This window comes from Limulus polyphemus, unplaced genomic scaffold (assembly GCF_000517525.1).
Source record: "Limulus polyphemus unplaced genomic scaffold, Limulus_polyphemus-2.1.2 Scaffold42, whole genome shotgun sequence".
In the NCBI taxonomy this organism is placed as follows: domain Eukaryota; kingdom Metazoa; phylum Arthropoda; class Merostomata; order Xiphosura; family Limulidae; genus Limulus; species Limulus polyphemus.
Window position 1 is genome coordinate 120,596 of NW_013665652.1, and position 12,901 is coordinate 133,496.

At 31.4% G+C, this 12,901-nt stretch overlaps 1 protein-coding gene across 2 annotated transcripts in view; it reads right to left on the reverse strand.

Moving 5' to 3' along the window:
• LOC106461973 (synaptogenesis protein syg-2-like) overlaps positions 1-12,901 on the reverse strand; it is a 141,728-nt gene that overhangs the window by 21,153 nt on the left and 107,674 nt on the right. For both annotated transcript variants that reach the window (XM_022389268.1, XM_022389262.1), the window contains exons 8-14: positions 12,212-12,423; positions 10,551-10,638; positions 9,074-9,207; positions 7,550-7,703; positions 7,234-7,292; positions 6,577-6,820; positions 5,261-5,572 (exon numbers count right to left, since the gene is read on the reverse strand). In XM_022389268.1, coding sequence (XP_022244976.1) covers positions 5,261-5,572; positions 6,577-6,820; positions 7,234-7,292; positions 7,550-7,703; positions 9,074-9,207; positions 10,551-10,638; positions 12,212-12,423 — 1,203 coding nt within the window. The remainder of the gene's footprint in view (positions 1-5,260; positions 5,573-6,576; positions 6,821-7,233; positions 7,293-7,549; positions 7,704-9,073; positions 9,208-10,550; positions 10,639-12,211; positions 12,424-12,901) is intronic.

Consider the following 12,901-nt stretch of genomic DNA (forward strand, 5'->3'; position numbering starts at 1 on the left):
TATATATATATATATATACTAATTTAAACAAATTATTAACATTTTCCTTGTGTAAGAAGTTTACGTGCTGCCTATGCTTTGTTTACTTACAAAATAAGAACTATTTATATATTTAAATTCTTACTTACTATTAAAAAAAAAAGGTTATAAAGGAACAAATCTTAAGTCTTTTTTATATTTGTATTTGTGATTTAAAAGTTTAAAGTTTGAATAAAATTCAATGAGTGGTTGAAATGTTCTATACTTTTTCTGCAGATAGCTAAATTTAGCATAAATGACTATTAGTTTATTGGCCGATATAATAATAAATTTAGATGTGAAAGTGCAAAATTATTAAAGCATTAAGTGTAAAGTGTAACATGCTAATAATCTTAGATTAGGTTATGTTCTATAATCTATTAAAAATAAAAATTGAAAATTGTGTTGTTTTATCTAATATTTTATTTATGCGTAATTTTTATATTTATTACCATAGAAAACTATCATCTTTCAACAGCAACAACAATCATAAAAGCTATGGCTTAAAATACTCAGATATTTTAAAATATTGTTTACAATATTGATGCAACATCAGACGTATTTATATTGTAGTGATTTGGTGACCAGAAGCCACTTAACTCAGTGTACTTTGACAGGGTTACAGTAAGTAATCAAATTATACAGTCTTTGGCAGAATGTTTGCATATCTTGTAGCAAATAAGATCATCATTATTAAGATGGAACACAAATACACTTAGCACTGTCAAACTGAGAAATGCATGTCATATTAAACATCTACACATGTAATTTATATAATGAAACAGGCTCTATGAACATCATGAACGATTTATTAGAACAGTAAACAATTTTACCAGACACCCGCAGAAAGATGTGTAATTCAGTATTTCACCTATCACAACAAAACATATATAATTACAAAATATTACATCAAATTATTGTAAACAGCGTCTGTTACATTATTCCTATTACATATTCAGTACTTGGTTGGCCCTCCTCGTAGTATAATAACCTGGCATGCTGTCGATGAGGTTATTGATGTAATCCAACGTGATTTCATCCCAATTTGTCACTAGAAAGTGCTGCAACTCAGCTACAGTAGCTGGTTTATGGTTCTGGTTAGCAATTTTCCGACTCATTTCTGTTCAACAGTTCTCAATGGGATTACAATATGGAGACTTTCCTGGTCATGGCAATCTTGTAACGTCCTCCTGGTCGAAATAATCCTGTACAATACACACTGTGGGCAGTGGCATTGTCACCATGGAACACAGAGTTGTTGCCAAACCTTGCCCTAGCATATGGCAGAAATATTGTCTCCATGCAATGCCTATAGGAGGCGTCATTTACATTTCTTCGGAGGATATGAAGGACATTTTTTCCACCATGAGAATAGCCGCCTAAACATGTAGTGCACAACCTCCTATGTGTTCCTTGTGGAAAAGACAGTCTTCCCTCATTTGTTCTCCAGGCAAACGACGAACACGACTTATTTGAAAAGATGACATGTCGCCAGTGTTCTAACTAGCTTGGCATGCTGTTTTGCCTAAGTAACACGGTGAGGGCGACGAATTCTGGTTAATATCAGTTTGCAGATCGCCAATAACCCTTGTTTGGTCAGTTTGCTATCCACTGTTCTTCTGGATACTTTGGAATGAATGTGTCTATGTCATTTCTGTTGTAAGGTGTTGCAAGACTTCTCTCGACCTTGATCAAAACACGGTCATCTGGCAGTAGTTTTTCGGCGTCTACCAATAGACTTCCCTTGAACAACGTTTCCTGTAGTCCGATGACATTTCAGGATTTTGGTTACAGTACATTGGGGTGCACTACTTTTCTGGCAATGTCCATTTCCTTCATACCATTTTCTGGACAGTCGAACAATTTGAAGTCCTATAACTTCTGGCACGTCACAAGGCATGACTCTACACCAATTACGTTGACCTGTTTCGAAAAAGATTATACTAAAAGCACACCATTCTATACAAAACAGGTGTTTATGTGTGTTTTGACGAAGAAATGCTCAAAACAACTTATACAACCAGAATAACAACATGTACATGTTTGTACGGCTGTACGCTACCTTTTCTGTTACTACTCGGGCATTTACTGTAATAACTACTCCATGCACGTAGACACTAACAATAATTGTTTTGTTTCTTGTTGTTTTTTTTAATTTCGCGGAAAGCTACACGAGGGCTATCTGCGCTAGCCGTCCCTAATTTAGCAGTGTAAGACTAGAGGGAAGGCAGCTAGTCATCACCACCCACCGCCAACTCTTGGGCTACTCTTTTACCAACGAATAGTGGGATTGACCGTCACATTATAAAGCCCCCACTGCTGAAAGGGCGAACATGTTTGGTGAGACAGGGATTCGAACCCGCGATCTTGAGATTGCGAGTCGAGTGCCTTAAATACCTGGCCATGCCGGGCCGCTAACAATAATATAAAACAGAATGCGAACATTTTGGCCAAGACTCTATTTAAACTGAATGATGAGTTTAAAAACTATATCTTCAGAGCAAAAGCTTCAGATATCAAACTGTATTTCAAGAGCTCAAGACGAAAATGCGACTAATTAAGAATTACTTGAGATATATTCTAAAATAAAAGTTTGCAAGAATAATCATAGGTTAAAAGTAGATATGGCTATTTAAATAGTAATAAAATTCATTAAAAACAATAAATAATCTTATTTTTGTTTCTAATGAAAAGGACGTTTGTGGAATAAGGTGTGGAGTTGATCAAAGAGAGAATTTCCATTAGAACTAATTTACTTTACTGCAAAATTAGCTTCGTTAAACTTGATATTAAATATGACGTAACCAATTAAAACAACTTTTAATCTGGATAAATGCAATGACACAGACTAAACATGCAGCAACTTCTATACAATTGCATGCTCTTAATATTAAAAATTCAATAATGATTTCATAGTTATATTTTGTCAGAAGAATGCCAACATCCGCAATGTTTCAGGATACTTTATTATTGGATGATTCAAAAGCATTTTTACATAAGCTTTCTTCTTAATAACAATACACATTTTCATATTATGATTTGTAGCTAAAAAAAGAAAAATGTTGGCTATATAAGAAAATCTTGCCAAAAAGGGAGATTATGTAGATTTACGTCATAATGCAAGTATTTCGTTTCAGTTTACTTTCTTGTCTGTAAAACAATGTACTTGTACGGTTGCAAACTACAAATATGTAATATATATGAGTATGGATAATATATTTATTTTGCTTAGATGATGTCTTTATGAGGCTAACCATCCATACGCTATTAGTATGATACTCTATCGCTCAAATGTAATTAAAAATGTAAGAAAAAATTGTAACTTATATTAGAGTATAGGAATAATATACAACCTGATATACTACACAGATCAGTTTTATGGAATACAAATTTAAGCAATAACATTACTAAATTATTATTACAGGGTACTGAAAATGTAATTAGCAAATTATCATATACATGTATATGTGTATTTGACTATGATTCCGTAATATGAAAGTAAGTAGTTGCTTTTAATATTAATTGCATGAAGTGGTAAAATGGTAGAAAGCGATGAAAAGCACAAACTTTTAGATTTTAATTACACAAGGACGTTTGTTGCAAAGAAAGTTGTAACTTTAAATTTAGGTAGAGAACTGAATAATAAGATCTAATATTTTTTTTATTGTTACGCTTTAACAATAATGTTAAATATCATGACGAACAACTGTTATATCATAAGAGGTGCTTTTCTGACAGTTGCGAAGTGCGTATTTTTGGTTACTTATATATATATGTAAATGGATTGAATACTTTCAGAAAAAGGGCTTGCGTTGGCTCTGACTTACAGATCCCGATTTCGGAGATGACAATCCAGGTTCGATTGCGTGCGATAGGATAAAATATTCCCCGCACTTTAAATTGTGGGTGCGTTATATGGGGACAATGATTCTCTTATCGTGGATGGCAGTTGACAGGGTGCTATTGACTGGCTGCCTTTCTTCTCGTCTGTAGTATAAAATGAGAAACGGCAGCACACAGCTTTAGGAGCTTGGTCTTAAATACAAATATTTTCGTAAAATCTTTGAAAACTAATAATAATTGTTTCAAACACTTGTACTTTAGTAAGTTTTACCTAAACTTAAATGAAACTGAAGTAGCTTTGTTAGTTGTTGCAAAATAAAGCGCTAAATATCTTACATTCGTTATATATATATATATATATATATACTATATAAATGGGAGTGAGAGTGAGACATGACATAAATCCCACTTCCACAAGTAAAGTTGCATGTTCCGATAGCAGTTATAATTTGTTATTAACATTTTATAATAGTATTTTAATTTGTCTGTGGAAAAGGTGACAACTGCAATAAAAGTAAATTTCGAATGTTTTAGATATTTCTTTTTACAATTTTTAATTTTCATTATTATAATTTTATTATAAACATTGTTTTGTATTGTTAGTTTGGTGTTTGGATTTAGGACTTACCTAAATCTTCTAAGCTAACCAAGGTCCGTGAGGTATTATTAGGTTTACGGTCGAAAATATCGTTAGCAGCAATGGTGCCCAACTGATGAAGCAACGTAGTATAATATTTATAAGTCAGAACACAAGAAAAATACATTTAATTAGCTATACTCATTACCAAATTGATTTTTAATTTGTTCAAAGTAGGTAGCTTGCTCTGATTGGATGTTAATATTAATTAGAGATTTTTTTTGAAGCATTACATATATTTTTATTGACAATATTCGCTTTCTTTAGGTCTTACTTAATCTACCTAATTGGGAACATTATTTTGATATGCTCCTTTACTTGTACGCTATGGACAATTTTACCATTTGAAAATTTCACTAAACTATTTCATACAGAAAACAAATTTTTTATGTATTCACAATATTTAAGGCAAATTATATGATGTTTTGGTATTTAAACCTGAGGAACACAAGTTGAAAATTTAAAAGCTTTTGGATTCAATTATCTTAAACACTATTAATGCATATCATTGAACACAGGATTCAGCCTTCTTTACTCTCTAAAACTAAACTTAATAAATGTGGCGTCTATGACAACTATTTTTTAGACCTATTACATTAAACGATATTATTGTAAAAATCAACTAAAATAACTAAGTCTCTTATAGCTGATTAAGATTTCAGTGAATTTTGCCTGATTATTTACCTTTGAGGCATCCGAAATTGTAAAACATAACTTAAATTTAAAAATCAGTAAACAAGTAACATTAAAAGTGTGACTTACATAGAACGTTAATGATTATTTCAATTTTTGTAGCTCCTTCGGAGTTTGCAGCTTCACATACATAAAGACCCGCATGATTTCTTGAAACTTTTGGGATTTCTAGTACTGAACCTCTTGCAAAAACATTATGACTATGAGGACCGTGCGTGATCCAGAGTGCACTGGACGAGGGGTCAATTATTAACTGCCCCTCTTGAAACCACTGGTAGGAGATGGACGACGGATTAGCTTTTACAGTAACGTTGATATGAGCTGATTCTCCTTCTAGCACATCGAAGCGCTCCAGATTTTGAACCAGAAATCGGGGCTTATCTAGCAATGACAGAATGAATAGAATAAACAAATGCACTATAGTTCTTCTGCTGTTTTTAAAGCGCATTCTATAATGTTCTAAATTTACTTCGATTGTAGTTGCTGCAATTAATATAACAAAAAATAAAAGGCTAACACCAACATGTCATATCTATTATTTGATGTTTAATATTGATAGACTATGGAGAAAATATTTCCAACTGGTCGTAGGATAACTCTATACATTAACTATCTAAGGCTTTCAAGCTCTGACGCAAAACACCTGAATGATAACGTGCTTCAGTAAACTTCCTGTTGTCGAGCTTTTTTTATTGAAAGAAATTACGTAACAGTTATTGTCTGAATTTAGGAAACCGTAAACTTTTAAAGTAGTTATAAGGGGTTTAACGTATTTTCCCCTTATATGAGATTAATTACAAATGTATTCGCCTCGTAACTTATGTGCGCAAACTAGTTTTTATACTTCAGATACCGGTTATTTATTACAAGTTCTAGAAATACGTAAATAAAACTTATATATATATAAACATAAGATTTTAAGTTATGCCAAGAGAACGAAAATGTAGCATGTCAAAAGAAATACAAATCTATATTTACATAACTGTTTACTGTTAATCTACTTTAAGCCCAAATAGATATAACAAAAAAAATAAGTATTTATATAAAGTTTGAAAGTTTTATCATTTTAAATAAAATTTAGAAAAACAATGCAAATCGTTCAAGTACATTAGGTTTGGTATACAAAAACATATAACTAAATCTTAGTGATTCTTTAATAGTGTACAAACAATGCGAGCGATGCTCTCAACCATAATTGTAATCATTATTTTATCTTATTTTGTCAGCGGAATGTAATACATGTTTTCCAAGTAGAGAATACACATTACATTGAAATTGATTATCCGAACGAGCATCCGTAAACGTATACAGTCTTTCAAAAAAATTTAAGTTACGCAGACTAAACGTTAGATACCTGGATAATTGAACAAGAAAATAATTCTTACAAAGTATTTCAAGTTTGATGGTTTTTTGTATAGAACGATGTATTCTAGGGTTCGTTGCTTGACACACGAACACCGAGCCATCATCTTCAAAACTGACGTTAAATCGAAGTCGACTTCTTGTTACTTTTCCTCCATAGTCTCCTCTAGAGATCGCAACCACATCTCCACTGATCAATTTATCATTCCTCCACCACTGAATGATGCTCTCAGGATTACTGGATCCAGACTCGCATGTTATTGTTACCTGTTCATTGTTAGATTATCACTTGTCAACGCCACAGAATGTTATTACACTTACACTAACAACAAAGTCCTACAAAGTAAGACCAATCTATCTTCAGCAAAATGTTTATAGAAAAAAAGACTACGGCAAAAATAAATAGCTAGGATCACACACAAAAAAAACCTTTTAAGCAATTTAAATACCTTGGTGTTGCTCAAGTTGTAGAAAAAAGAAACAGCAAATGAAAAGTAAAATAAAAGTAGCATACATCCATACTAAAAAATTCATCAAAATTTATTTCTAGACGCACTCATTCTTTTGCCTTTTTTTATTCTCTATGCTAATATCAGGTCATTAGATTCTTAAAATTGAGTAAGACTTAATTATAAAAGTATCTTACATATATTCAAAAGCACAAAATCTGAATAACTTACAATTTGATTTTCCCTCGGATTTTGCGGCTTTATTTCGACGTTTAATTCAGCAGGTGGAACTAAGAAGTACAACAAAAGTTAGAACCATATTTTGAATAACTTTGTTTTCTAAAGACAAATGATGATGAATCTGTTGTCATTGAAAATATATAACACAAAGTGGTTAATTGTGTTTTTATTAGGATCATACCAAAAGAAACATCAATGATATTTTAAGTCTCTAAAGAAATGATCTATGTGTATTTCAAATGAAATATTCTGATTAAGATAAAGCTACAAAAGTGATAAACCATTGTAGATGATGTCTATCGCTTACAGATGACTCTAGTTGTTACAGAAACCACCAGAGGTCGGGGTATTGCCGGATTGGACGCTTCACATCTATATACTGCTCCATTATCACTTGCTTCAGCTTGGATTATTAAGCTACTTGCAACTCCATTAGGTACAGGCTTAGTCATAGCTACGACCTAAGGGACATGGAACATTGAAATGAGAGAATTAATATCTTAGCATAAAAAGGTATTTTTGGGTACAAAATTAACTTGTGTTTGAGTATGACTGTAATGTAAAATTATAGTGGCAGTGTTACCAATGTTTACTTTTATTACTGTGACTCACAAAGCTACTATGTTTCTGTAAAATTTATATTAATTTTCAGTGTTTATAACCGACGTTAGGTTTATATATTGCAGACACATACTGCAGGCAAACATTATATTTTTATGTTTATCATGATAATTAATCAATGAATGTAGTGTATTATTATTTGTAGAAACTGACTGTAACACTTCTCCGTTATGTTTTTGGACACAATGCAATTTGACTGTGATTTGTTATCGACTCTCACATGTGAGAAGATTAGTAATTTCTTTCTTAAAGTAGCTCTAGTGTGTTTTCTTATAGCAAAGCCACATTGAGCTATCTGCTGTGTCCACCGAGGGGAATCGAACCCCTGATTGTAGCATTGTAAATCTGAAGATTTACAGCTGTCCCACCAAATGACAAAGTAGTTCGATAATTTCCTATTTATAAAAATCATTTCTAACTATATGCAGTCTGATGAATTTCTTAGTGTTAAGAGCACAGTTAAATTATAAAAAAACCCTTTATTCTCTGATGATTCACAATATATGTAACATTTTGCACGGTTGGGTTCAGAAAATATAGTCATGCTGATTATCTTATAAGAGGAATATGCTTAATACCTCTTCCCTGGAGATTCTCTTTTCAGCCTTAAAATGCCTCTTAAATGCCTATGGATGTACTAATATTCACATTACAAGTTGAAAAAATCAATAATTGGTTTTACCATTATGTTCAGTCCTCATTTTAGCGTTTTGAAGTCCGAAACGTCGATCACATACTTCTCTTACCCTTAGAGTAATGTTAATTGTTTTGTTTTTGAATTTTACTATATACGAAATTATGTATTCATTGATAAAACATCAACATATTTCAATTTATTTTCAAGAAAATTCATGAAATCTCGAGAAATAAAAGTTAGATTTGTTAACATAATTTGTTGTGTAGCGCCTCCGTAGCCTAACATGCATTACAAAATATGGCGTTATTGCATCGTATACGGATACATATTCACTATTCTAATCAAAACTACTATTTAAATAATATATATATATATATCTGTGTGTGTGTGTGTGTAAAAGTTTTATTCTGGCGACAATTTCTGTTGCAACATTATTTTCCCATATTACATTTATATGTAAAGCACTCTAGTTTTTCAAACGGATTTTACCAGAACCGAAATGTCTGTTGTTATTTTATAAAACAATCTAAGTTCAAAATAACAAGCAATTTAAGACGTGTCATGCTATATTACCTCCATATCTCCCTTGAACCATCGAATGGTTGCACGAGGATTCCCGCCGAAAGAAACACAGGTAATTTGTTTTATTTCCCCTGAAATGATTGGTTCATTATCAAGTTCTTCTACAGATGGCGGTCCTGGTGGATCTGTAAGATTGGAAGTCTCTGAAATCATGTTACATTAAGCCCTCAGAAAGTAAACACATCCCTGAAATACTACCATTTTGATGCAGAACATATACACTGTATCTTTAAACTAGTATTGTGTTGTTGCCTTGAAAAAAAAATTCCCATCAAGTAATTGCAGCTTATATTATTCAGGAATAAAATATATAAATTCATACTTTTTGCATTAAACTCTACTTTATTTATAATAACTTGTATTAGATATGAAAAATGTAGTTATGTTAGATGTTTTAATGTGTGTGTTTTGTTTTAGACTCAAAACTATACGATTTGTTATCTGCACTCTGTCCACCGAGGGGAACTGAACTTTAGTGTTATAAGTCCGTAAACCAACCGCTGGCCCCCCAGTGGCACAGCGGTATGTCTGCTGACTTACAACGCTAGAATCCGGGTTTCTATACCCGTGGTGGGCAGAGTACAGCTAGCCCATTGTGTAGCTTTGCGTTTAATTACAAATAAACAAACAAACCAACCGCTGACCCACTTGGGGACAGGTAGCTAGATAGACGTTTTTTGGTGAACGATTACTAAATATGATTGGCAGGTTGTCATTATAGTGGCAAATAAACAAGTAACCTTCTTTTTGTTTATATTTTATTATATCTAATAATATTCAGGCTAATTTACATTTTGTAACTAATTCTAACACTGTATCTCATCTTATAAATATTGCCATCTTCAGATGTGATTTCCTGAGTGATACTGTTCCTCAGGCCTCACGAACAGCCCCGTCCTTTTCATGACTACAAGTTTGAAAACGGTGGAAGGTTAAGAGCCAAAAGAAAGTATTAGAGTTAATTTCAAAATTTGTATTATTTGAAGGTTATTCAATATAATAAATAAAATCGGTTGACAAACAAGGCGACGACAGACCACTAATTAATGTGTATATTGTTTTTTCTTAAATGCTATAGAAATTGTTTAGAAAAATAAACTTTAAAGACAGGCTCAAACACACATAACACTGCGATACTGTGTCTATTTTGAATTTTGATAAGTTCATACAAGCATAAATGACAAATCAATGAGGCGAATCGTTTCTACAACTGACATTCTTGTTTATGATGCTGGGAGTAATACAAAGCTTTATAACCCTATATGGGACGTCTTTTTATTGCGAAATAATATATACGTATTACTCACCAAAGAAGCTGTAAACGTTTTGACTAGCTGTATTTGTAACCAAGAAAATCAAATGAGATATCATGAATTCTAATAATAATAATAATTCAGTTATAAGTATATATATAAAATCAGACGGTGCAAATCTGAAATCATGACCTCAGATTTGCTTATGTACTTACATATAACACTAAGTTTTGCTGTTTGTGTGACATGCTCATTTAAAATCTTGTTGACAGCTACACAGGAAAATGTCTTCGTATCAGGATCCTAAAAATATATATATATATATTCAAAGATTTTTCCTTATGATCAGTGATTGAATTTAAGGTTGAATATTCCTTTATAATTCTGAAATTGTGTACATTTTTCAAAAATCATTATCTTCATTTTAAAATAATGTGTGATGGGCTCCCAAAACAACTATGTGTAATTGCGCTCACAGTAATAGATTATACAACCCACCGTTATTGACCCTTATCATGTGTATATATATGAATTTAAATGACAAGATTATAAGTCTAATTTGATTTCTATGCCTTACCGTACACGTATTGCAGTATTTTTAACTTCGGCAATAAAAAAGCAACTTCCAAAAAGTAGTTCACAGATATAACTTAATTTCTACTGAGAAAAAGAAGTGATTTAAATAGATATTCATAATAACCTTCACAGTCTTTTCTTAGTTTGGCAAACTCTGTTTACAACTGTCTTCTTTCAGGTACAACGAGCGTTAAGAACGTTAGCAATACAGCTTTTAAAATGTCATTTTAAGTTACAAATACCTCATATGGCTAGAGCTAATAGTAACAACAATATTTCAAATATAATAATTATTAACAAGCTGTATAATGACAAGGACTTGGTGTAATAATTAAATGTGTTCAGTTAGATATGTTAATAAACAATATTTAATGAGATTTTAAAATACTGTTATGCATATACATATATATATGTGTGTGTGTGTGTAATACAACTGTCAGATAACAATACATTATCAATCAAATATTAAATCAAATGACAAAAGAAAACGGACTAATTTTGTAACACTTTGCTTGATTTCACTATTAATGTATTCAGGTAATTTTGAATACTGATCCACAAATTTAGGTGTCTGAACTAATCTTCATAAGACTTAAGTCATTTTTATTGGATACTTACAAAATATATTCATAATGCATAATCATAGAACTCGGTGGTAAGATGGCTAGATAATCTTATAAAAACAAGGAATTTGCAGAAAAACGAATGATTTTATTGAATGAAGGAAAAATCTAGTATTAGAAAAGATTATTAATGCTTAAATATATATATATATTATGAATAATATTTATAGTGATATGTTAGCTGATTATGATTATTTTACAGATTATAAATAGCAGTTTATAAAAGCGTTAAAATAAAAAACTAAGCGATAAAATGCTTCCGTGTAAGCTGTTGTGTAATGTCTTTTAAAATAAAGTCCATCCTCAGGATAGTTCTCCTGATTTATAAACACTTTGATCTTATCCATGAATGTTCATCGTGTTTTAATCTCAAATAACGATAGTGAACAATAAAGAATAAATATATAAAAACTTAAGAACTGAAATTCTTATCAACACCTTATAGTTGTTTGTTTTACTGAAATACCCACATTAACTAAGAGTTCATAATTACTGCAAAGCGTTTGTTCATTTTAGCGTTCTTTACTTGCTACAAAAGTTATTATTTTATAAGTAGAACAGTGTTGTTTTCTTACAAACACACAAGAAGATTAATAACACGTTATAATTCAGATAGGACTAAAAACAAATATTTTAAAAACTTTGACCACAGTTATATTTAAATCCCTTCAATTTACCTGCTTGGTCAATGTGAAACTGATATTTGATGTCGTGAACCAAGTCCCTAATGAAGTTAAGGTAGTATCAAAAGTAGAAAATACTGGTAATCCATCTACTATCCACGATAGCTCGGATTCTGGATTACTTGGACCTGCTAGACACGTTAATGTGATGTTGTCCCCGATTCTACCCTCACGATGTCCCTTGATTGTTACCTTAGAGGGGGAAACTAGGTAGAAAGGAAAACAAAAATGTAAAAGATAAAGTATTTTGTCAATTTGTATACAGTTTATTATTTCATATTGTTTCTTCTAACGTATAATATTGTATCAGAAAAAAAGAGAAAGCTACAATAATCACTATAGCCTTTGTAGGAGTACTAACATTTAGATTATATAAGAAGTGAATCTTAACATTTATTGTTGAGGCTCATAGTTGCTGTCAAAGGTTGTTGAAAAAGGCTTAATTAACAACGAGTTAAACATTTTTAAGTAACGTCAATGAACATAATAATTATATATATATCTATATATTGGTTATACTTCAACTGTAGCTACAACCATAATTCATATTTCGAGGGAAAAAAAGAGGTTGTAAGACTTTCATTTGTTTCTCTATATTAGAAGTCAGAAACAAACATTCACTATAAAATATGCAAGATTCCTTTTCATTGATACGACTGAACAAATGATTATATTGATATAACA